The following is a 24,376-nucleotide window of genomic DNA, read 5'->3' on the forward strand; positions in this document are numbered from 1 at the left end:
GGTCTGGCCTCCGACCAGGCAGCAGCGCCCCGACGGGGGCCCCCTGGGCCAGACCCCGAGGAACCCCATCTCCACGCACCAGGCACCCCTGCGGCCGGGCAGGCGCCCCTTGTCCCCACCGGCCATCTCCCTCTCCGCCCTCGCGCTCAGCCTCCCAGGCCCAGAGAACCGCCCCCGACTGCCCGCCCGGAAACAATCACCCTTTGAGAAAGGCAGCCAAACTGGGCGCCAGGAACGGCCGGGATGGAGGCGGGGCTGGGGGCGGGGGGCTCTAACTCCCGGAGCGAGGCCTGGCGGTGTCGCCCCCTCCCGCAGCCCCGCTTCAGAGCACAGAGCCGGGCCGCTTGCGCCTGGGAGGGCGCGGGGCGATACCCACCCGGGGGTCCGCGCCTCCTCGCGCCCCCGGCCCCGCCCGCGGGGATGTATAGACGGTCCGCGGCGCGGGTCCCGCCGGCAGCTCGCGCGCGGGGCTGGACGCGCGGGGCGGGGCGCGGGGCGGGGCTAGCGGTGGGCACCAGCGCCGCGGGCGGGCCGGGGGCGGGCCGGGGGCGGGGCTGGCGGCGCTGTCACAGCCGCGGCGGCCCGGGCGCGTCCGCCGCCGCCGAGGGGACTGCGCGCCGGCCCGGTCTGCTGGCTCCGGCCGCGCGCCCCGGCCCCGCGCCTCCGCCCTGCGCCCGGACGGCTCTGTTCGCTCTGCCGCGCCCCCGTCCTCCCCGCCCGGCTCCCCGCCCCGCGCCCCCAGTGCGCTCGCGGGCTCGGCCGCCGCCTCGCCGAGCGCAGAAGGGCCGGGCCGGGGCGGCGCTGACCCCGCGGCGATGAAGGGGCCTCGGGGGACCCGCAGCCCGAGAGCCCCCGGGGCCGGAGGCGCGCATGGCCGGGGCCAGCAGCCCGGGGGCGCGGGGACCGGCGCCTAGGGGCCGCCGCCGAGATGGAGCGCGCCGGGGACGATCCGGACTCGCCGCCGCAGGTCAGTGGCCCCGCCGCCGCCGCGTACAGAGCCCCTTTATGCGTCCGCATCGGCGCCCGCGGCATGTGCTACGGGCGCCTGTGCGCGCGCCCCTGTGTGCGTGTGTGCCTGTGTGTGTGTGTGTGCCTGTGTGTGTGTGTGTGCGCGCGCGCGCGTGGATGGTGGTGCGCGCAGCGGGGCGGCTGAGAGTCGGCCAGCATCGGGCCGGGGCCAGGAAGCGCCGCAGTCGAGGGGCTGCTGCGAGACAAGACCTGGGTGGTGCTGGCCCTCCTCGCATCGAGAAGGGGAAGCTGGTTCTCAGCCCCTGCCAGCCGCAGGCCAGGCTCTTAGCTCCCCGGGGCCCTTCCTCCCACCTCAGCAGGTGGTTCCTGGGACCTGGAGTTGGGGGTCAGCACCAATGCTCCGGGTCCCCCAGGGTCGTCCCCAAGCCCAGAGGCTCCAGCCACTGGCAAGTTAAATGTCTACAACTCTCCCGCGAGGCAGGGGGCTGAGCAGTGGTGAGGGGCCCCAGCGTCAGGACAGGTGTGCAGGGGGCAGAAGGAGTCAGGACCGAGTTCATTGCCTGCCCTCCACACCCGGACTCAGGCCTGGGGCCCCAGTCCCTCCCAACCAGAGCCCACAGCTTAGGGGAGCAAACTGAGGTGTGAGGCAGCAGAGGATGAAAGGGAGGCCAGGAAGGAGGTGACGACGACCTGGGGCTGGAGCTGAGGTTGAGAGAACCCGCCCCTGCGCACGCAGAGGCAAAAACAAGACCCTCTCCAGCCCTCTGCCTGTCCTGCCCTGGCCAGGCCTAGTCCCAGCCCGGCGCCGCTTGCATGGATTCTTGTAGAAGCTGGGCAGCAGGGCTCTGGGGCTCTCTCTGCCTGGATGCTGAGGCCGGCCTTGCAGACGGCTGGTCGCTCCAGGCTGGTGGGGGCAGCTCTGCGTGGGTGGGTGGGGTACCCACCGGGGGCTTGACATGCACTGCTGCACAGGACTGGGTGGGGATGTCCCCGGAGCAGCCGGTGACATCTTGTGTGTAGCTGTGTCAGGGTGGGGCTCACGGCTCCCCCAGTTACGGGGCTGTGGGCGTGTGACTTTACCGGATGGAGGCTCCCGCTTCCCCAGATCCACCTTCTGTCCCCCAGGGCTCCCTGCCTCCAGCACAGAGACAGAGGCATCCCCTCCAAAGCTGCTGAGCTGGGGGCTGTCAGTGGCCTCACTGGACCGAACATCGAGTCCCCTTCCTTTGTTTAGAACAAAGACCCTTCCCCCATGAGACCCTCAAAGAGACTGCACTGCACCCAGTCCATGCCCAGCACCCCCAAAGCTTCTGGAGCTGCATTCATCCCCCTCCCCATCTTGGGGAGATGCAGAAGGCTTGCCCGGGTGTGGAGCAGGGAGGCTTGATGGATCCATGCCCCCTTCAGTGCCAGGCGGCTGCTGTGCCCGTTTTGTGCCTGCCCATGGGTGAGCCCCTCCTTGTTGGGGTGTGCTGGCGGCTCACCGGCACGGGACTGAATGCACGCACAGAGGTTCCGGATGAGCAGCAGTGACGGGCCCACCTGAAGGGGGGCTGGTGGAGACTGGGGGCTCCAGAGGAAGAAGTGGAGGGCCAGCCCTGCCCCTGGCCGCCGTCTCTGGATGCACCTGGGTTTTCCCCCATGGTTTTGAGGGGCGAGGGGAGAGGGAACACGGGTGGCTGGCCTTCTCTGGCTGTGAGCACAGGGTGATGAGGAGGGCGGAAGCTGCACAAGTGTGGCGGGTCCAGCAGTGAGCTGACCGCAAACCAGGCTCTAGGGTCAGGGAAGCGTGTTGGTCCAGCTTGGTCAGAGGAGGGGCTGAGCGGGCCGGGAACTGCCCGAGTGCCCCCCTCTGCTGAGCGCTGGACAGGAGGAGAGGCCGGGCTAGGGAAGAGAATCTGAGAGTCCGAGGCAGGTGGAGCAGCTGCGGGAGAAGGCAGACAAAGACGCAGAAGCGTGGGCGCCGGGGTCCAGCAGAGTGGGGGCCACCTCGGGCCTCCTTCTGAGATGCCCGCCTGTGTCGGCAGCCAGCGGCCAGGGCAGGGGGCCGGCCCCCCAAGGAACGTGGGGGAGCGTGGGCTTCAGGGGAGCCCCGGGCAGAAGGGACTCTCTTGCGTGTGCCCACCCCCACGCCTTCTGGGGAGAAGAAGAAGGGAAGCTTGCTCGCAGCCCAGGCCTGCAGGCCAGAAGTCCTCTGCGGGGCCTGCTGAGCGTATGGGGTGAGCACGCGGAGGTGGTGCCATGCAGGGCACAGGCTGGCCAGGCCGAGGCTGCCTCGGTCTCTGTGATCGGCTGGGAGGACTTTGGGGAAAGCGGAGGCCTCTAGGCCCTGATTCCTGAACGTCTGTAGACCCAGGAGCCTCTCTAGCCAGGCTGTCTGTAGGTGAAGCACTTGAGAGGCATCAACATCGTGTCTGCATCTGTTCCGTCCCTGTGAGCCCCTGGCATCCGGAAGCCTCTGAATGGAGTAGGCGTTCTCCCACCCTGGGGCCGCCTCACCGGCCTTGCTGCCGGCTCTCCGTTCAGACCTCCGCCTCCAGGCCTGGGGCCTGGTCCTGCCCCTGCCGTTCCACTGAGGGAGACACACTCAGTGTCCCCCTGCTGAATGGCAGCAACACGGTTTCCGTGCGGAATCAGTGGTTGGTGCGATCATTGCATTTCTTGGCCAGTGTCCCCCCAAAATACGTGCAACCGACAGGAACCCCAGGCCGGTGGCCCCTTGGTGTGGGTGCTGCCAGCTGGCCAGGTGGGCGGGGGCCGCTCCAACCCTGCTCCACACTCGCTCACTGAGCATCTACTGTGTCCCGGGCCCCGGGCCAGTCCCAGGGAGGTAAGGCGTCAAGCGGGCCCCAGTCAGATCAGGTTTTCTGTTTAGCTTAGCTTTGGAAGGAAGGACTGTGTGGGTTGCCTTTTTTTTTTTTTTTTTGCAGCTACAGCAAATTTACTTTCCTAATGAGGTTTAGCTGCAGCCAATATTAAAATGAATCTGTGCTCCCCGAGCGCAGCAGCTGACGGCAGGGCAGTGGCCTCCCCGCCAAGCGCCTGGCAGGGCTTAGGGCTTTGCCGCCCAGAAGCTCAATGGAGGGGAGTCTCAGGGTGGACCTCTAAGAGCTGGCTGGACTGGGGATGTCTTCCCTGAGATCAGAGCCCTGAGCAGGGGGTCTCCCGCCCCGCAGCTGGGAGATGGGGGGCCCTGGTCGTTGTTCATGAAGGAGGGGGCAGGGGGCCATGGGGGTCAGAGGGCAGGTGTCAGGAGGGACCCAGCCTGAGGTCCTCATGGACCCTGCGCGCTGCTGAGCGAGTGCCGTCGCCTCCTCCTCCCCCTGCCCCGTCTCGCTTCCTTCCCTGTCTCGCTTCCTTCCCTGGGGAGTGGTGAGCACTGGTCTGTCACTTGCCCGGTGCTCGGAGCCTCAGAGCCTGGCGGGACGTGGCGCAGCTGCCCCCTCCCCTGGTGGGCATCCCCCAGTCACGCCAGCGCTTTCTGCAAGCTCAGGCGCGCACGGGGCTGTGGCTGCCCCGCAGGATGGCACAGACGCGTCCGGGACGAGCCCAGCGTCCCTGAGTGCCCCTGGCAAGAGCTGCCCCGGGCTTGGCACTGCGCCTGCGAGCGCGGAGAGCGGGGCCTGCGGACGCGCGTGCTGTGTGCCCACGCTGTGTGCCCTGGGGCCGCCCCTGACCCCCTGTGCCCCCGCGTGTCTTGTCTCTGAGTGGGACGATAACAGGATGCTTGTGAGGTGGGAATGAGAATCACAATGAATCGTGTTACTCACTTGGAACAGGAGCAGTAAGTGCTTTGCTCAGCAGGTATTTTTGCCTCTTTTTTTTTTAATTTGGCTGCTCCAGGCCTTAGTTGCGGCATGCCGGATCTTTGGTTACGTCGTGCAGACTCTTCGCTCCTGCGTGTGGGATCCAGTTCCCTGATCAGGGTGGAACCAGGGCCCCTGCATTGGGAGCGTGCAGTCTTTGCCACTGGATCGCCAGGGAACTCCCAGCAATTTTTAAATCATTCATTCCATGGTAGTTAACGTTCCATCTACCTACATTTGGATGACACGAAGTCTGCCTGGCACACGGAGGGGCCCAGCTGTGGCCTTGCTTCTGTCGCCCACCGCCCTGAGCCTGTCTCCTCCCTGTGGTGGGGCCGTGGCCACACGGTAAGCCCGGCACCATCTCGGGTCGTGTTCGCCTTTGCGAGTGAGCACAGCTCCCCCTCCTGCCCCCAAAGGGCCCTGCTTAGCCCCGTGCGTTCAAGATAAAGGAGCACACGAGGTTCCGGCCTCCAGGGCGTCTGGGCAGGCAGGGGCAGCCAGGGTCTGGAGGGCTCTACCTGGCTCCCAGCCCTGGTCCTGAGGGAGAGGAGCCCCTGGCCAGGCAGGCCCAGCAACCAGCTGCTGTTGGCTTCCAGGCCCAGCTGTGTCGGCCGCTCGCTGCAGACTCAGTCCCAGGGGCCTCGTCTCCTTATCTAAAATGACAGATGCGTGAGGCATGTGCCCGTGTCTGGCCCCAACCACACTGCTGCCCTCGGTCAGCCCCCGTGATCAACACCCCAGGAGCAGGGTGGGGCGCCCACCTGCCGAGAGGACAGGGGGCAGAGCGAGCAGGTCTGGGAGCCAGCAGTGGCCGGGGAGACCATCTGCCCAGAGTTAGGGTTCTGCATCTGTAGATGCAGCCTTCTTTCTGCAGATCAGGAAGCTGTCCGCAGAGGTTCTGCTTCTGTTTTGGGTCATGCAGCACCTTGCTGCCTGGCCCCGCACTGTGGCCTGAGTCTAACTCTGCCCTCCCTGTCTCAGGCCCCCAGGCAGGGGGCGAGAGGCCCTCCCCCACCAGCCAGCCAGGCCTCCGCTGTCCTCCCGTGACAGCTGGCGGGAGGACACACCTACACTGTCCTGCCAGGGCCCCAGGGAAGGTCAGCTGGCTCAGGCCACAGGCAGCGCATTGGAAATACACAGGAAACTTTAATTAGATCAGTGAATCAGCAGCCTGCATGGTGTGTGCACATAGTCTGACCACACTCTGACCACACGGTGTGTGCACACCCTCTGCCCCCAGCCTCTGTGCTGAGCAGTTGTTCTGTTTCCTTTCATCCTCTGAGCCTCTGAGGTGAAGGGAAGTGTTGCTCGCCTAACTCACCCTGTGCTGACATAGACTTTCTCTCGTCCCCGTGAACCTCCTGCTGGGAGCCAGCATCCACGCCTCCACCCCTCCCCACACCCCTGGCTGGAAACACCAGCTCTGTGTGCATGTGTGCGTGCACGTGTGTGTGTGCTTGCCAGCCTCTCACCATGCCCTGCGCACGCCTAGAGCCTTGCCTGGAACCCCTGGGGCACGTCCCCTGGACGTGCCCGCTGTGTGTCTCGCCATGGAGACCCCTGCCGGCCAGCAGGAAGGTCTGGCGCTGGGCCCACACAGGTGCCGCCCGGCGCAGTCCCCAGTGTGTCGCTGCTGACCCACCCACGCACGGTTGTTGGGTGGCAGGTCCTTTTCTGTGGCAGAGATTCATAGAATGCACAGTTAGGTGCACCACCTTAACGGCTCTCAAGTGCTCAGGGCGCCCAGGACATCCCCACTGCGCACCTGTCCAGCTCCAGGACTCCTCATTGTGCACGCTGGAAGCTGTGTGCTTCCCTAGCCCCCGTTCTGCCCGAGCCCAACCACCTTGTGCCTCTGTGAGCGGGTCAGGGGCTTGGTCCTGTTGTGCCGTGCCTCCCTGAGCCCAGAGTCCTCCAGGTCTCTGTGTCAGAGCAGCATCAGCGCTGGTCTCCGCTGGGCTGGGTCACTCCATGTGGAGCGTCTTGCCGGCCCGGTCCTCAGACAGGCAGGCCGTTTGCTGCCAGACTGTGGGGGAGAGGCAGTCCACGGTGGCGTCTCCCCACTGCCCTTCCTGCCCAGGGATGCAGATGCCTCTGTGCTCTGAGAACCAGGCGCCTGGAGCCCCACCTTCCCCGACAGTCCAGTGCCGACCGCAGGGCCGGCGTGCTCGACAGCCCCCGGGAGACAGGGAGGCAAGAGCACGGCTGGCTGAGGCTACAGGCAGGGCCAGCAAAGGGGCAGCCCAGCCAGGACCCCAGGCGAGGAGCCGGCCCCTTGCAGAGCCTGGGGTGGGGCCACTGGCCCCGGAGCCCCGTGCATGGGGCGGCCCTCTGCACGCCCCTCGTGAGGCTCAGCCTGTCTAGACCACCGTCTGGGGCTGACACTGGGACCCTGGGTCCCTCACCCCCCCGGGGTGGGGCCTGGGCTGAGACTAGGGACTCTGGGTCCGTCACCCCCTCCCCAGGGTGGGGTCTGGGCTGAGACTGGGACCCTGGGACCCTCACCCCCCCGGGGTGGGGCCTGGGCTGAGACTGGGACCTTGGGTCCCTCACCCCCCCAGGGTGGGGTCTGGGCTGAGACTAGGGACTCTGGGTCCATCACCCACCCCCCGAGGTGAGGCCTGGGGCTGAGACTGGGGTGCTGTCGCTGCCCGTTCGGGCGCCGCACCTCCTGCAACACTTCTCCCAGTGTCTCTCCCAGCGCGGGGGCGGCTGACCCCAGGGAGGGAACGGGGCGGCAGGAGAGACAGGCGGGAGAGGCAGTGAGAGCAGCCTCAGAAGCCTGGCAGGAAACGGGCAGCCCTGCGTCAACCTCCCACCTCCGAACTCAGCCCCAAGCCCGAAGGAGGAGCCTCGGCTTGCCTACCCTGGAGACGGAGGGAGACGGGGCACCCTGCCCTCCCTGGAGTCCACACCACGGGCACCACCTGCAGGCACAGCCTCGTCTAGGGGAGGGAGGAACCGCTGTGAGAGCTGCCTGAGGCTGGCCAGGCCCAGAGAAGCCAGGGACCCTGCGTCCCATCTCTGCCAGACGCGGATGCTCAGCTGGAGTCACGAGCGGGCTGCTGCCATCCCCGCTACGATATTCCACGTCTTGCAGCCTTCGTGGCGCTCTCTGCGGGGCAGGCCCTGCACTGGGGTTTTCCACAGACCCCTCAGCGGATCCCAAATTGCCCAACGAGCATTGGCGAAGGAGACTCAGTGCCAGAGACACAGTGCAGCCTCCACAGCGTGCAGGGCCCAGAGGAGTCCGGAGGAGCCCCTGGCCTAGGGGCTGCAGACGGACACAGAACCAGCAAGACCGGTGGGTTCACGCAGGGTGTGGGCTGGCCGCAGAGTGTGTGGGGCCTGGCAAGCTTCGGGGGTCAGGCCAAGGGCTCAGAGTGCCAGGTGGCCTCCCCTGGAAACTTCAGGGTGGGTGGGACCCCCATGCCAAACCGCAGGCCACCAGCTCCAAGGGAAACAGGCAGAGAGAAGCAGGATGCCCAGACAGCGGGGGAGGGCAGTGGGGACAGACGGCCACGCGCTGCCACCCCAGCAAGGCTGAACGAACCCTCACCCGGGGCCTGCAGGCTCTGCACCCTGTCCTAGGCAGCGCGTCCTCGGACGCCCAGCCCCCGGGCCCTGGCCCCCGGCCCCTGCCCTCCGTTTCCTATCAGAGCCCCGACTCCTGCCCCCGCCCACCCAGGCCGGTGCCTGGGGGCCCCACGTGCTGAGTGTCAGCATGTCCTGAGCTGCCCCAAGCCTCCAGGGCCCGGGGCAGTGCAGCGAGCCGGGCGCTGAGGGGCAGCATGTTCCAGGGTGTTTGCTGCGGCCGCGCTGGACTCAGGCAAGGCCGTGTCCCAGGGCCAGGGTCACCGTCTGCTGCGTCCACACAGCCTCTCCTGGGGGACGTTCCTCAGAGGCCTCTGCGCCCTGAGGCCACGCGTGTGCCCAGGAACTCACTCAGAGGCGGTCCTGGCCGCGAGCTCACGTGCACACATGATGGTATCACCTGGGGAGGGGGGGCTGGCTCCGAGTGGCTCGCAGAATGGACCTAGCGCCGCCGCCTCCCAAGTGAAACTTCAGCCTGTGTCCGGGGGCAGGGAGCTGGCGCTTCGGCCTCTGTGGGGTTGCATCACAATCGATGGTGCTGAGGTGCAGCGCAGTGCCCAGCTGGTGCCCAGGCTTCCTGCAAGGTGGCCAGCGGGCTCGGGGACACTCAGACCCCCGAGGAGGGCTGTGACAGGCCTCGTGGACGGGACAGCTGCCCAAGGCCCTCCCGCGACGGCTCTCATGGGGGCGCTCACCCGGGCCGGCCGCTGTTGGGTGGGCCACTCTCCCTCTGGTCTGTGTCCCCACCTGGAGCCACGCTGCAGGTCACGCGTGTGCCTCGGGCCCAGCCCAGGACACCCAGGACACACCCCAGGTGACACCCTCCTGCGAGGGGCCGTGGGGCACGTGGACGACCCTTCGCATGAAGACGGGGACGTCAGTCAGGCCACTGGTGCCGCGGGTTTGTGCCATTCGGACTCCTGCAGCGCAGGGGACCACTCACATCAGACCCTTGTCCATTCTCTACTGAGTCAGAATCCAAACCCGATCCCAAGGCTATTTCTGAAAAACCGGAAGAGAAACCAAGGAGCCATTTCATACACGACCGACGGACTGTTGTTTCCTGACTCCTGGGTGGAAGAAACCTGAAGCCGTCACCGCAGCCTGTGCTGAGCGGGTGTCCTTCCGCCCCGGCCAGGGGCTGGGGTCTCGGCCAAAGCGGAGGAAGATGGCACCAGGCCCGGGGTCGCTCCAGCCCCCACCGTGTGAGCCGGTGGAGAGCCCCTCCTGGCTGACCCGGACCCTTGGTGCTGCCCGAGGGGCCAGGTCTGCCAGCAGGAGCAGTATGCGTGGAGCGGGTGTGAGCGCTCTGAGACTCTGACCCAGGCCCTCCAGGCCTGTTTCCTAGCCTGTGAAACGGGGCCAAGACTGCCCTGCCTGTCTCAGAGGCCGCCGTGGCTTGCAGAGAAGGAACCCAGCCTGCCAAGGCAGGGCTGCAGCCCCGGGGGTCGTCCGAGCCCTCCTGGGGTGGAAGGCCCCCTCTTCCACCTGCTCCGGGGGTGAGGGCAGAGCCAGGGGTCAGCAGCTGCCACGTGCTGCCCTCTCCCCGCAGAGCCAGTGGGGTGAGGAGGCTGGGGAGTGAGGCATGGGGCCAGCTGATGCATGTGGACCCTCAGGGAGGGAGCCAGTTAGCTGTGGCCTCAGGCTTGTCCTGCGCAGGGGCTGCGGGGTTGATGCTGAGTCCTGTTAGGGCTCGTGGGGTCCCATTAGGTCTCAGAGACCATCTGAGGCCGAGGGTGAGCCGGCCCTTCCCAGCGTCCTGCCCGCTGACCTCTGCTGAACTCTGCTGACGTCCGCTCAGCTTCCCTAGTCCAGCCCCAGGGCACTCGGCTCCCAGGGACAGGGGGCAGCTGCTCTCCTCACGGCCCAGCAGGGTCACCTCCACCCATTCAGGACCAATGCCCTGGCCTGTCTGTGTGGTGCAGGCAGGTGGGGGGCCCTCTCGGGGCCAGGGAGCTGCGGCCTCCCCAGAGTATGTAAGGTTGCTCCTCATCCGTCCGCAACGGCCCTGCGTGCTCTCGTCATCTCTGTGCACACTCAGTCATGTCCGACTCTGCAACCCCACGGGCTGCAGCCCTCCAGGCTCCTCTGTCCATGGGGATTCTCCAGGCAAGAAGACTGGAGTAGGGTGCCATGCTCTCCTCCAGGGGATCTTCCCAACCCAGGGATTGAACCCGAGTCTCCTGCGTCTCCTGCACTGTAGGCAGATTTTTTACCGTTGAGCCACCAGGGAAGCCCCTTATCATCACAGAATATGGCAGAAAAAAAGAAATACAGGCGGGAAAGGAAGAAAGCCCTCGTTTCTATGAGAATTACGTTGAATGCTCTCCAAAGCTTCCATGAGGCGAGTCCGGGAAAACGTTCTCCAGGAGAGGTGAAGACCGGTGGGAAACATCATACGAACGCTGAAGGACGCCGTGCAGGTCACTCACTGAGCATCCCCTGGTCGAGGACCACTTTGGGGAAGTCAGGTCGGGGCCGCGGGCGCTGTGCCCGGGGGACGACTCCCCGCGGGCCGTGAGCTCCCGGGACATCCTTGGCCTTGCAGGCAGAGTCGCACTGGCTGGCAGTGGGCGCTCGATCAGGGAAAGGACTTCGGCTGGGCGGTGGTCAGGGCGTGCGCAGCTTGTACACAATACTCTGGGGGTTCTTCTCCCCGTGGCCTCCTGCAACCCGCCTGCCAGCCACGATCCCAGGCCTACGGGCACCATGGCCCTTGCCCTGCTCGAGGGCTTGGGGGGGAAGGTCTGTGTGTAACTGACCTCCACCAAACACACACACGTGCACACACACACGTGCACATGCATACACATACACATGTGGCACACACATGCACACATGTACACACACACGTGTACACCTGTGCACACGCACACACGTACACAATGTACATGCACAGCACACACACGTGAACACATACGCGTGCACACACACGTACACATACACATGTGTACACCTGTGCACATGCATACACGCACACAATGTACATGCGCAGCATGCACACGCAAACACATACGCATGCACATGCATGCGCACGCACACATGTGTACACATGCTCACACACGTGCACACACGTGCACGTGCATACACACATGCAGCACACGCATGCACACATGCACACACACGTGTGCACCTGTGCACACGCGTACACGCACACAATGTGCATGCACAGCATGCACACGCACGCACACATGCAGACACGTGTACACATGCACGCACACACACGTGCACGCACCAGCTCTGCAGATACCTCCCTGAGTGGCAGGACAGAGCTGTGTGAGCCTCCCTCCCTGCGGGCCAGGCGCATCCAACCCCCAACCCACCACCGCCGCCACCACATGGCCCCTGAATCCAGCAGAGCCCTTCCCACCACCAGTGGGACTAAACCAGCTCCTCCCCAGGTGTGGGGCGTGGGCAAGCTTTCTGCTGGAATCCCTGCAGTCTCAGAAGGCAGGCTGCCGTGAGCCTCAGAGCCAAGTTCGCCCAGCCTCTTCCGGGCAGCCTGCTTGAGGCTGGACCCCAGGCCGGCTGCCCATCACCCCTCCCGGGCCACGGCCCGCGGTCATCCTTGCAGTCCCCTCTCAGACTCAGGCCTCTGCGTCTGGGGTGCTCTGCCTGCCCCACTCCACGCCCCCACCCCAGGCCCCCTGATCCCCGCTCCCAGCCACCCAGCCCCAGGCCTGCCCCGCACAGACCCCTGCTGGCCAGCTGGCTCCCTCGGAGGCTGGGGGCTCCCCGCTTCACTTCATAACCGCCTGGTAATTAGCTTCATGACTTCACCGCCGTGCTTATAATAGCCTCCATTAAAGTTATGGGATTTTCAAGCCGTAATGGCTTCCAAAGTAATTAATGCACAACTGGGTTTATGGCTAAGTTTATTTTTAGAGCTTTCCTGCCTCTCCCTCCTTCCCACCATAGATGTTTTGACCAGATAGACTGGACGGGATCAGAGCATTGTCCCCCTCAGGCCGTTGCCTCTGTCCCCTCCTACTCCACGGGGGATCGGGACCTGCAGGGGGCTGCCCCCCAAGGGGTTCTGGGGCCTGACCCCCTTCCCCCACTCCTGTCTGGGTTCAGGCCTGGCCCCAGCACAAGCCGTCCCCTGTGGCCTCGGCAAGCACCAGGAGGATGGGGATGCAGGAGGACTCAGAGAGCGGCGAGTGATCCCTGGGGGAGGCCACGGCGGGGGCCGGGTGCCCAGGCCAGGCCAGCTCCCACGGCCAGATGCCTGGAAAAGCCCCAGGGGACCCCACAACCCAAGGAGGCCTCCCTGTGTGGCCTGCGGCGGCCAACCAGACCAAGGTCCCAATCCAGTGTTTGGCGTCCTACCCAGGGGCTCGGCACTGGTGGGGCTGGCCGGGGAGGCGGCCCAACACCCAGACGGGCAGGCAGCGTGGCCTCTGGGCTCCTCCCGCGGGGCCGCGGCCAGGAGCACGGAGGTAGCTCGGGGTCCAGGAACCCGCCCTGAGCCTGCATCGTTTGACCCCAAGGCCTATCCGCCATCTGCTCCAAGCAGGCCGTGCAGACAGGCCGGGGCGGCCACTGGCGCGCACCCACCCGCCGGGAGGGCTGCAGGCCAGAGGACCAGGTCGGGAGGAGGGACGCAGTGCCTCCAAGAGTCCTGCTCAGCCTGGCTCTCAGCCAGGAGAGACGGCCGTCCGCCTGCCTGCGGCCTGGTGGGCGTGACCTTGGGGGCTCGGCCTGCCAGACGGGACACCTGGGGGGCCCACGCGCGGGGACAGGCGGGCTGCCCATGGCTGTCCTCCCCCCAGGCCGCCCCTGTGGACCCAGAGGTGTCTTGCAGGGCTCTCAGCACAGAAGTGGGGGCGGGGGAGGGGGTGACAGCTCCCAGGAGGCTGGGAGGCAGGGCGCCAATCCCTCATCATGAGCTCAGCCGGCCCGGAGGGGAGCTGTCGGCACGCGACCCCCTCAGCTGACCCCCGAGCCCCCTCGGCTGGCCCCTGAGCTCCTCGGCTGACCCCTGAGCCCCCTCGGCTGGCCCCCGAGCCCCCTCGGCTGGCCCCCGGCTGTGGCTCCAGCCTGGGCCCTGTCCCGTCCAGGCTTGCTGAGGGTGCACCCTCCCAGAGTCCACTTCCAAACACTACTGGCCAGTCCTCTGAGGACTCACTCGGCGCAGATGCCTTCATCCAGGCTGTGAAACGAGGTCCGAGCACAAGGCTGTGGCCGTCACAGCCACCTCAGCCTGAGCACTCTCTGTGTCCTCCCAGAGGCAGGCTGCAAGGCCCACGGGCGTTAAAGCCTTGGAAACTAGGTGCCCTCTTCATAAACGGGCCCGGGGGTAAGCCGGGGGAACCCAGGCAGGGGTGTCTGGACCGAGGGGGCACCGCCTGTCCTCGGCCCCACGGGGCGGCACCCCAGGCCTCTGGCCAGCCTCTCTGTCCCCTCTTGCAGGTGTTCACCCCGCAGGGCTCCTGACCCACTGCAGACAGCACCCCTTCCCAGACTCCGGTCGGGCTGGACTCCGCAGAGCTGCGTCGGCAATGGGTGGGTTGAGCGGTCAGGCCCGTGGGCTGGCGTGCGGCTCCCCGTGGCCCCGTGCCTGGCCCACCCGGCCCACTCGTGTGCTTTTCTCCCTCTGCGGCCGCTGCCCAGCTCACGAGGAGCTGTGGGCCCAGCCAGCCTTGGAGATGCCGAAGCGACGGGACGTCCTCGCCGTCGTGCTCATCGTGCTCCCCTGGACACTGCTGGTCACCGTGTGGCACCAGAGCACCGTCGCACCCCTGCTCGCCGCACGCAAGGGTGAGTCCCGCCCCGCCGGGAGACCGCAGCCTGCAGGCCTGAGTCTCCTGACGGGGTGACCACAGCCCGGAGGCCTGAGTCTCCTGACAGGGTGACCGCAGCCCGGAGGCCTGAGTCTCCTGACGGGGTGACCGCAGCCCAGAGGCCTGAGTCTCCTGACGGGGTGACCGCAGCCTGGAGGCCTGAGCCTCCTGATGGGGTGACCGCAGTCTGGAGGCCTGAGCCTCCCAAGGTGACCACAGCCTGGAGGCCTGAGTCTCCCTTAACAGGGTGACCACAGCCTGCAGGCCTGAGTCTCCTGACGGGGTGACCACAGCCTGGAGGCTTGAGCCTCCTGACAGGGTGACCGCAGCCCAGAGGCCTGAGTCTCCTGACGGGGTGACCACAGCCCGGAGGCCTGAGTCTCCTGACAGGGTGACCGCAGCCCGGAGGCCTGAGTCTCCTGACGGGGTGACCGCAGCCCAGAGGCCTGAGTCTCCTGACGGGGTGACCGCAGCCTGGAGGCCTGAGCCTCCTGATGGGGTGACCGCAGTCTGGAGGCCTGAGCCTCCTAACAAGGTGACCACAGCCTGGAGGCCTGAGTCTCCCTTAACAGGGTGACCACAGCCTGCAGGCCTGAGTCTCCTGACGGGGTGACCACAGCCTGGAGGCTTGAGCCTCCTGACAGGGTGACCGCAGCCCAGAGGCCTGAGTCTCCCTTAACAGGGTGACCGCAGCCCGGAGGCCTGAGTCTCCTGACGGGGTGACTGCAGCCTGGAGGCCTGAGCCTCCTGACAGGGTGACCGCAGCCCGGAGGCCTGAGTCTCCCTTAACAGGGTGACCGCAGCCCGGAGGCCTGAGTCTCCTGACGGGGTGACCACAGACTGCAGGCCTGAGCCTCCTGACAGGGTGACCACAGCCTGGAGGCCTGAGTCTCCTGACAGGGTGACCGCAGCCTGGAGGCCTGAGCCTCCTGACAGGGTGATCACAGCCTGGAGGCCTGAGTCTCCTGATGGGGTGACCACAGCCTGGAGGCCTGAGTCTCCCTTGATGGGGTGACTGCAGCCTGGAGGCCTGAGTCTCCTGACGGGGTGACCACAGCCTGCAGGCCTGAGTCTCCCTTGATGGGGTGACTGCAGCCTGGAGGCCTGAGTCTCCTGACGGGGTGACCACGGCCTGAAGGCTAACTCTCCCTTAACGGGGTGACCGCAGCCTGGAGGCTGGAGGCCTGACTCTCCCCTGACGGGGTGACCACAGCCTGGAGGGAGGCCTGACTCCCCTGACGGAGTGGCCACAGCCTGGAGGGCTGACTCTCCCCTGATTGGCCAGTGGGGACCTGGGGCCGACTTGGCTGATGACTGCACCCTTGGGGGCTGACCTGGGGCTCGGATGGTGCCATGCACCCAGGCTCAGAGCCTCGCGGGCTTTCTTCTGCACCCACGCCCAGGACATGCACCACGGAAGGGCTGGGGGGGTACACCATGGGAGGGCTCAGGGGTGGTGGGCGTGCACCATGGGAGGGCTAGGGGGTGCATACCCCACAGGAGGGCTGGGGGGTGCAGCATGGGAGGGCTCAGGGTTGGGGGGCATGCACTGTGGTAGGGCTTGGGGTTGGGTGGTGGGATTTCCAGCCTGTGTTACTGAAAGCCTTTCAGGGCGAGTGTCTTCTTTTCCTGGTCAGGAAGCCCTGACGCAGCCCCCAGCCCCCAGAGCAGGCAGGGCCAAGAGCCCCAGTCTGGTGCGGGCAGCCCTCACCGTGACGCTTCAGGCTGCTCAAGGCTGCAGGGGCCTGAAGCTTCCTCCAGGAGGACTGGGCCGAACGTGGCTCAGCGCCCACCGTCTGTCGGGCGCCTGGAGCTCTCCCAGCATTTCCTCCCCTCGCTCCTTGGTGCTTTATCTTTTTTTGGCTGAGCTGAGTGGCTCGTGGGATCTTAGTTCCCTGAGCAGGGACTGAACCCAGCCCATGGCAGTGAGAGCGCCAAGTCCTAACCCTGGACCGCCAGGGAGCCCTGCTGCTTGTCCTTGTAGAGCCGTCACCGCGGCACCTCACGAGGTCTGTCGCGTGGGATGTAACACCACGTGCTTCTGTTCTCAGCGGCGCTTTGGGTTCAGGGACGCCAGGCTGCCGCGCTCAGCACGGCCGGTCATGCCTAGAGACGGGACTTGGCGCCCTGGTCCCAGGGCAGCCGCGATGGTGACACAGGCAGCACCAGAGGGCGATGGGGGCCCTGAGGACCGGAGGCGGCAGCAACCCTGACCCAGCCTGTCTTAGGCTCGCAGACCCTCCAGGGCGCAGAGCTGCCTGCGGGGGTGTGATCACAGGGCAGGGGGAGGGGGGGGACGCTCAGGGTCCTTCCCTAGCCTTGGGCTCCAGAGCTCTGCTCGTGGCAGGATACACTAACCCTTATTTATGTCCTGGTCTGCAGCTGCTCTCTGGAAGCTTGTTTTCTTTTCCCAGTTTGACTTAAAACTCCTGCAGAAAGTCCCCTTGGTTGCCTGTGCCGGTCTCCCCACCCTGCACCCGCAGCCCGGGGGCAGGCTCCCACCTGGGCTGTGTGTCCCCAGTGGGGGTCATTAGCCCGTGGGAACTCTCCGAGAGCCGGGGACTTGTATGTCACCGCGGAGCCCAGTGCCCAGCCCCAGGCCAGCACCCACATCCACACCTGCCTGCTGACTAGAGCTGTAGGAAGCCCAGCCTCCCGGGACCCCCTTCACCCCCTGCACGGGATTGCCCCCACTACCCTTCCCATAGTTGGACGTCTTACTGTCCGCCTCTGCACAGGAGAGATGTTCCGAGCCCCTAAACCCACATGGAACCTGGATAAAGGAGATGCAGTTATCAGCTCCCCTTCGCAGCTGCCAGTAGTGACCAGAGGCCAGGGCCCTGGCTCAGGGTCCTGTGGTTAGTGCAGAGCTGGCCGGGTCTGAGCCTCGGAGCTCGGACCCCAAGGTCTGGCCTCCGACCATCCCACCTCCCGCTGAGATGGCCCCGGAGCAGCGAGCACCCAGAGTCCTTCACGTGGCCAGACAGGCCTCGGTTGGGGGCGGGGGGCGCTTTCAGAACGGGAGGGGTGTGGGCTGGTCCCCCCATGAGGGGCTGCTGGCTCCCCACGGGGATGCAGATAAGGGAGAAAGCCTGGCCATCAGAGCTGCCCTGGCGGGAGCAGGGCACCTCCAGGGGCTCCCATGCCTCTGCCCGGCTCCACACACACCCCTCCTGGGCGCACGGCTGGGCAGGGGCACAGGCAAGGCCCCAGGGGCTGTGAACGCATGACAGGAACGTGCATGTGAGGAGACACACAGGCCCAGAGGAGCCGAGGCGGGTCTCCACCCCGCCCTTTGGCCCAAACATGGGACATCGACAGTCAGAAGGGATGGGCTCGGGATCCAGAAGCATCTTGCCCACCATGGACAGCCCCCAGGACAGGGTGCTGTGGTGAAGCCCCACACTCCACAGCGAGGTTCGGGAGCTAGATTCTGGGTCAGGCCCCAGAGCGCCTTTGGGGCAACCCCCACAGGTCCCTTCCCCCCGGGGGAGCAGGAGGGGGACAGGGAGGGGAGGACGGGGGCAACGGCCTGAGAGGGAGGCTCTGATCCTGTCCAGTCTATCTGGAACCCAGGTGAGGTGCTCCTGGACTCTGGGGCCACAGGCCGCGTGGCACCAAAGCACTAAGGTTGCCCCAGGCAGGAGTGCTAGTGCCCCAGGCTCCTCAGCAGCTCTGGGGAGAAGGGCGCGGGCAGTGTGGTGGGCGCTTCGCCACACAAAGCCTGGCACAGACGGGAGCCCCGGGTGCGATGCTGCAGCTTGGCCAGCTGCCCTTAAACCGCTCAGAGCTGTCGAAAGCCAGGCATAGGGGTCAGAAAGAGGAGGACCCAGGGCGAGGGTGTCAGGCAGCCAGCCTTAACCATCAGCGGCAGCCCCCAGGACCCCAGAGAGGTGTGCACTGACTCTCCCACAGGAGCAGAGGAGAGCCGGGCGGGCTGGTACCTGTACCCAGTACACCTGTACCCAGTACCTGTACCCCAGTACTCCTGTACCCAGTACCTCTGTACCCAGCATCTGTACCCAGTACCCCTGTACTCAGTACTTATACCAAATACTCCTGTACCCAGTACCTTTGTACCCAGTGCTCATACCCAGTACCCTTATACCCAGCGTCGGTACCCAGTACTCCTGTACCCAGTACCCCTGTTTCCAGTACCTGTACTCAGTACCCCTGGAATCAGTACTTATACCCAGTATTCCTGTACCCAGTACCCTTCTACCCAGTACCATTGTACCCAGTACTTATATGCAGTACTCCTTACACAGTACCCTGTACCCAGTACCTCAGTGCTATACTCAGTACCCCTGTATCCAGTACCCTGTACCCAGTACCCCTGTACCCTGTACCCAGTACCCCTGTACTCAGTACCTTATCCAGTACCCCTGTTCCCAGTACCACTGTACCCTGTAACCAGTACCTCTACCCAGTACCCCGTACCCAGTACCTTACCCAGTGCCCCTATGCTCAGTACCTTATCCAGTACCTCTGTACCCAGTACCACTGTACCCAGTGCCTCTGTGCCCAGCACTTGTGCCCAGTGTCCCCACACCCCCTCCTCTGATCTGCAGATGACAGTGGTGACCCCCGGCGTGAGGCGCCCCCTGGCACGGACCCCAGGGAGTACTGCATGTCCGACCGGGACATCGTGGAGGTGGTGCGCACAGAGTACGTGTACACGCGGCCCCCGCCCTGGTCTGACACACTGCCCACCATCCACGTGGTGACGCCCACCTACAGTCGCCCGGTGCAGAAGGCAGAGCTCACTCGCTTGGCCAACACGCTACTGCACGTGCCCAACCTGCACTGGCTGGTGGTGGAGGATGCACCGCGCCGCACCCCGCTGACGGCACGCCTGCTGCGCGACACCGGCCTCAACTACACGCACCTGCACGTGGAGACGCCACGCAACTACAAGCTGCGGGGGGATGCGCGTGACCCGCGCATCCCCCGGGGCACCATGCAGCGCAACCTGGCGCTGCGCTGGCTGCGGGAGACCTTCCCGCGCAATTCCAGCCAGCCTGGCGTGGTGTACTTTGCGGACGACGACAACACCTACAGCCTGGAGCTCTTCGAGGAGGTGCGGGCCGCGGATACACAGACCAGTACCTGTACTCAGTACCCCTGGGACCAGTACTTATACCCAGTACTCCTGTACCCAGTACCCTTGTACCCAGTACCATTGTACCCAGTACTTATATGCAGTACTCCTTACACAGTACGGAGTACGTGGATATGCAGACCAGGGAGGGCGGGGAACCTGGCGAAGGGGGAGGAGGCCTGCATGGGCTCCCAGACCGACCAACCCACCGCAGCCCTGGCTTCAGGCACTGTCTGGAGGAGGGCTTCCAGTGGGGGAGGGGAGGAGGGTTCCCCGTCCACCTTCAGTGTCCCCCCAACTCCCATCCCCCGAGTTTGGGAATCAGGACAGTGGGGGAGGGGAGGGAGTCATTTCAGACTCTAAATCGGGGAGACAGAGCTTTTGCAGCAAAGGACAAAGCACAGGTCACGTGACAAGGGAAGCACCAGCTGTTTGCAGGGTGGCCTTGCTCACAGCCCTGGCCAGTCCTCTGCAGACGCCCGCCCTGGGCGGCCCAGGTGTCCTGACTCTTCTCCCCTCTAGATGCGCAGCACCAGGAGGGTGTCTGTGTGGCCCGTCGCCTTCGTCGGTGGCCTTCGGTACGAGGCCCCGAGGGTCAATGGGGCAGGGAAGGTGGTTGGCTGGAAGACGGTGTTCGACCCCCACCGGCCGTTTGCCATAGACATGGCGGGATTTGCAGTCAACCTGCGGCTCATCCTGCAGCGGAGCCAGGCCTACTTCAAGCTGCGTGGCGTGAAGGGCGGCTACCAGGAGAGCAGCCTGCTGCGCGAGCTTGTCACCCTCAGCGACCTGGAGCCCAAGGCGGCCAACTGCACCAAGGTGGGCGCCCGCCAAGCTCGCAGCGCGGTGCAGGCCAGCTCCTGCCCGCGAGGCTCCCTGCTAATCAGGGACCTGCACAGCCAGTGGACAGCCAGCCTCCCTCCAGGGTGGCGGGTCTGTGGCCCTTCAGGCAGCCACACTAAAGGTGGGCAGGGGGACGGGGAGGGGGCCCCCAGGCAGGCAGAGCCTAGGAATGAATTCCTCCCTCACCACGCATCAGCTGGGCTCCATACTTCCATGCCAGACACACCTACATGTGTGCACACACATGCACACGTGGGCACATGTGTACACATGCACACACACACATGCATATGCCAGTGCACATGCACCGACATGCACAGACACGGGCACATGTGTGTGCATGCATGTGCACACACGCCCATGCACGTGCACACGAGCACGAGTGTATGTGCCCAGTACACACGCACACACAGGCGTGCACACACATGTTCGTGCATATGCTCATGCACACACATGCATAGATACGTCTTCCTACCAGTTTGGACTTCTCCAGTTGGGGACCAGGCTGGCACTTAGCTGAGCTGGAGGCCCCAGAACTGTCTCCCTCAAGATCCATCAAAAAGCACAGGGGAGGCTGAGAAGCAAGAGGAAAACTTGGGACCACTTTCTCTCTTCTTTGTAGCTGCAGATTTTCTGTTTCCAATAGATATTGTGAAGGCAGCCTATGTACAAAGAGCAAGAATGAGGGGGTAGGCAGAAATACAGAACAATGGAGAAAGTCTTGCTGGAACAGGGCTGGAGGGGAGGGGCAAGGGTGGGAGGGCGAGGTCGGGGCCGGCCCCATGTGGTCTTATGTCTCTGGACACACAGATCCTGGTCTGGCACACGCGGACCGAGAAACCAGTGCTGGTGAATGAGGGGAAGAAAGGCTTCACTGACCCCACGGTGGAGATCTGAGCCCCGGACACAGGTAAGGGGATGCGAGCCGGTGACACCCTGATCAGCCCCCCCTCCAAGCTTGGGTGTAGAGTAAATCTGCCAAGGTGTTTCCTCCTGGTCTTTAATCATGACAGTCACGGCAAAGGCCCCATGGAGTGGAGGAGGCAGAGATGAAGTCAGTAGGTGGCAACCTCCCCGCACACCTGGGCCCCCCAGCTGGGTCCCCGCACACCTGCACCCCCCCAAGCCGGGTCCCCGCACACCTGGGCCTCCCAGCTGGGTCTCTGCACAGCTGGATCCCCACACAGCTGGGTCCCCACACAGCTGGGTCCCTGCACACCTGGGCCCTTCCTTGCTGCTTGGAGGCCTTCACCTCACAGCACCGCCTCGTGACGGCTCCCTGTCTCCCCATCTCATTCTGGCCACAAACCTGTCCTCGTATGAGGCCCTGCTGGGTGGACTCACCTGGGCTCTGTCTGCATGGTTTCCTCCTCAGTTGAGGTAGAAGCGTGGACTCCAGATTCTGGCCCAGTTCCCAGGCTCCCATTTCCCTCATTTTCTTCATCTGCTAAATGGGTTGTTGGGGCACCAGAAATAGTCTCTGGCACTGCCCAACTGCTGCTGCTTTTATTTGGTCCTTAAAAATCCTGTACTGAAGTAGTTCACAGGCTCTATTTACGCTTTAGAGATACAGGAACGAAACTCAGAAAAGCTGAGTGGATTGTGCCAGTAACCCGCACAGCCAGGCCCTTCCTGAGCTGGAGGCTTGCTGTGAGTGGGGTTCTCTTGGTCTTCAGGCCTCGGAGTCAGGCTGCAGCTTTTGTGCCTCGCTGGCAACAGCCCAACTGCAGGAGACCGCGGGGGTCATGACCCTGAGCATGGCAGATCACCTGGGCCACGACCAGACCGCAGTGGGTCAGACAGAGCACGCTCCCAGCTCCTCGGGCGTCTGGGGGGGCCCCGTGGACCCCAGCTCCCAGCGGCCCCCTCACGCTGCTCCCTCGCTCTCTCCCCTCAGGAGCGCCTTCTGAGACCTGCTCCTGGCCGCCTCCTCTCCCCACGCCGTGTCCCTCTGAGGCGCACTCCCGTGGACTCGCTGCCACCCTCCCTTCCCCTGTGGGGCCTTCAGAGAGAACCCGGCCCCATGCCGGGACGAAGGACGGAGACCCTAAAGCACAGAACCCCCAGACCTGTTGTGCTCCACCCGCCCGGCAATCCTGCGGGGTCGACGCCATGGGCCCCGAAATAGGGGACTGCCCGGCTGGGACGGAGGTGAGAGCCCGGCAGAGCGGCCCCTGGCCCCATGGGGCCCCACGGCCACCGGACGGTGGTCCCCAGCCCCAGGCGTCCGGACCAAGCTGCTCCCGGGAGAGGAGGTCGGCGCCCTAGCGGGCTTTCCTTGCTCCCGCCTCCAGAGCCTGGGGCCGCCTGAGCGCCTGGCAGGCCCGGCTGTACCTCGCCTCGCGGGGGGAGCAGAGCCCCTCCAGGCCCTCGCCCCACCCCCCCCCCCCCCCCCGCCCCGCCCCCGGCCCCGCCCCCGGCCCCGCCCCCGCCCAGCGCGGAAGGAGCCGCCCACTGCCGCGCCTGGGCCGGGACTGGGGAGGCAGACGCCCCCACCAGAGCGGCCGCCGGGGCTCAAGGTGCAGGTGGGCCAGGAGCAGAGAGAGGAAGGGCCGGGCGGTGTCCTCCCCGCCCCGGCCGGGGCTTTGGCCTAGCGGAGGGGTCGACAGAAGGGCACGGAGGTGACCTGAACCCAGAGGGCGGGAGACCAAGCCCAGACTGCTGGCAAATCGTGACTTACACACAGAGTGGGAAGCAAAACCTCGCTTATCCCAAACGGGGCGCACAGTCAGCTGGCCTCCCGTCCCTCCCCATCCCCCTCAACCACGCAGCCTCCCGCCAGGAGGGAGGCGCTGGTCCCCCTGCCTTCCCCGCGGGCCAGCCCTCTGCCAGCCCCCTCTCATGCTCCTGACGGCTGGAAGCACAATTTTCATCCCCTGAGAGGCAGAGGAACGGCTCGCGCCCCGCCCGAAACAGGTGTTTACTTTTAACGCTAACAGCCCCCACCCTCCTGAAACTCGCCGGATGGGCCCGAGGGCTGTGGAGAGCCCGCTCCTGGGTATGGGGGAGCCGTGGCCTCAGCGCAGCGACCCAGAGTGCCAAGCAGCATCGCCGCCTGTGCTGAAGGGAGTTTACCTCCTCACCATGGTCAGGAGAGCATCCCACAACCCCCTACCCAGAGCCCTGAGCCGCCTTGCAGGGCCCGGGAACCACGGGGGTAACAGTGACCAGCTGAGTGGGTGAATTTGCGCCGGTCACCGTGGCCTCGCTCACGGGACCAACCCTGGACGCTGGGTCAGCTCGCCTGGCTGGACAACTGTCTTGGCCAGAAGGCCAGGGCTGGTTTTCAGGAAATTGGTGATGAACCACGAAACGGGATCGTCTCTTTTTGTTTCTTTTTGGCAGATACTAGTTCAGTTGTTCACCTAACACCCTCTCTTCGCTGCATGTGTATTTATTTAGTTATAACCCTGGTGGACTGCAGCTTCCGTCTTTGTTGGGAATGAGTTCGTTATGAGCCATGGTTGGGTCGGTGACCACAGCTTGTTTGCTCCCCCGTCGGGAGTGGGGGGCGGGGCAGAGCCCGGAGGACACAGTGGGGAGGGCGGCCCCCACAGCTGCACCGTCGTCTGTTTTAATTTAACTGTATTTAATTTGTTTCGAAATTAAAAGTCAACTATGGTTTTTAACCGTCTTAACCCTCCTCCACCCTGCCTGCTTTCTCATCACTTAAGCGCCCAGCCTGTACTGTGAGGTGCCCCTCTGGACACTCCCTGCTCCAGGTGCCACGTGGGCCCCGAAAGCCTTGGGGTCACCTCCCACGAGGACACGAACACAAAGCCCTGGCGCTGCAGACGCCATCCGCACCAGGAGGCGGACAAGGGGCGTGGGGTGGGCGCGGGTGGCATCAGAACGGCCTCTGGGCAGATGCGCAGAGACCGGGATCCGGGGCAGAGCGCTCTGTCAGCAGGAGGCGCTTGGCAGATGGGCCCTGAGGGCAGCTGACTCTGGGGGGTGGGGTGTCAGACACGAGAGCAGGGGACACTGGACAGGCGGCCTGGGAGTGGGAGGAGGGGCTGCCAGACTTTCGGAGCAGAGGGTGGGCTTGGTCCAGCCGGCCTGGAAGAATCACTTGCCTCCTGTGCTCCCCACGAACAGGACGAGGGCAGGCGGCTGGAGACCATGGCGGATCTGGCGAGGCGGGTCAGGTCTGGGCGCGTGGCGGGGTGAGCTGCTGGGCCAGGTACGGGGTTTGAGAGGAGCCGAGGAGAGCCAGACAGAGCAGAGAGCTTTGTCCATCGCTCCAGGCAGACTGCAGGGGTCCACGCGGTGACAAC

The 24,376-nt window shown here is 65.3% G+C and overlaps 1 protein-coding gene across 5 annotated transcripts; it reads left to right on the forward strand.

Moving 5' to 3' along the window:
- The first annotated feature begins 555 nt into the window (after positions 1–555).
- Positions 556–23,737, forward strand: B3GAT1 (beta-1,3-glucuronyltransferase 1). 5 transcript variants are annotated; one of them, XM_070383249.1, is made up of 9 exons: positions 560–967; positions 4,813–5,123; positions 7,610–8,082; positions 13,785–13,877; positions 13,986–14,132; positions 18,727–19,235; positions 19,779–20,075; positions 20,910–21,009; positions 21,997–23,737. In XM_070383249.1, exons 4-8 carry the CDS (start codon positions 13,874–13,876, stop codon positions 20,994–20,996), a joined length of 1,044 nt encoding a protein of 347 aa, XP_070239350.1. In that variant the 5' UTR covers positions 560–967; positions 4,813–5,123; positions 7,610–8,082; positions 13,785–13,873; the 3' UTR covers positions 20,997–21,009; positions 21,997–23,737. The 5 variants fall into 5 exon arrangements, with proteins under 5 accessions (XP_070239349.1, XP_070239350.1, XP_070239351.1 ...); XM_070383250.1 differs by lacking the exon at positions 7,610–8,082; XM_070383251.1 differs by lacking the exon at positions 4,813–5,123.
- The last annotated feature ends 639 nt before the right edge of the window (positions 23,738–24,376 follow it).

The sequence above is a fragment of the Bos mutus genome, chromosome 15, assembly GCF_027580195.1.
Source record: "Bos mutus isolate GX-2022 chromosome 15, NWIPB_WYAK_1.1, whole genome shotgun sequence".
Taxonomy (NCBI): domain Eukaryota; kingdom Metazoa; phylum Chordata; class Mammalia; order Artiodactyla; family Bovidae; genus Bos; species Bos mutus.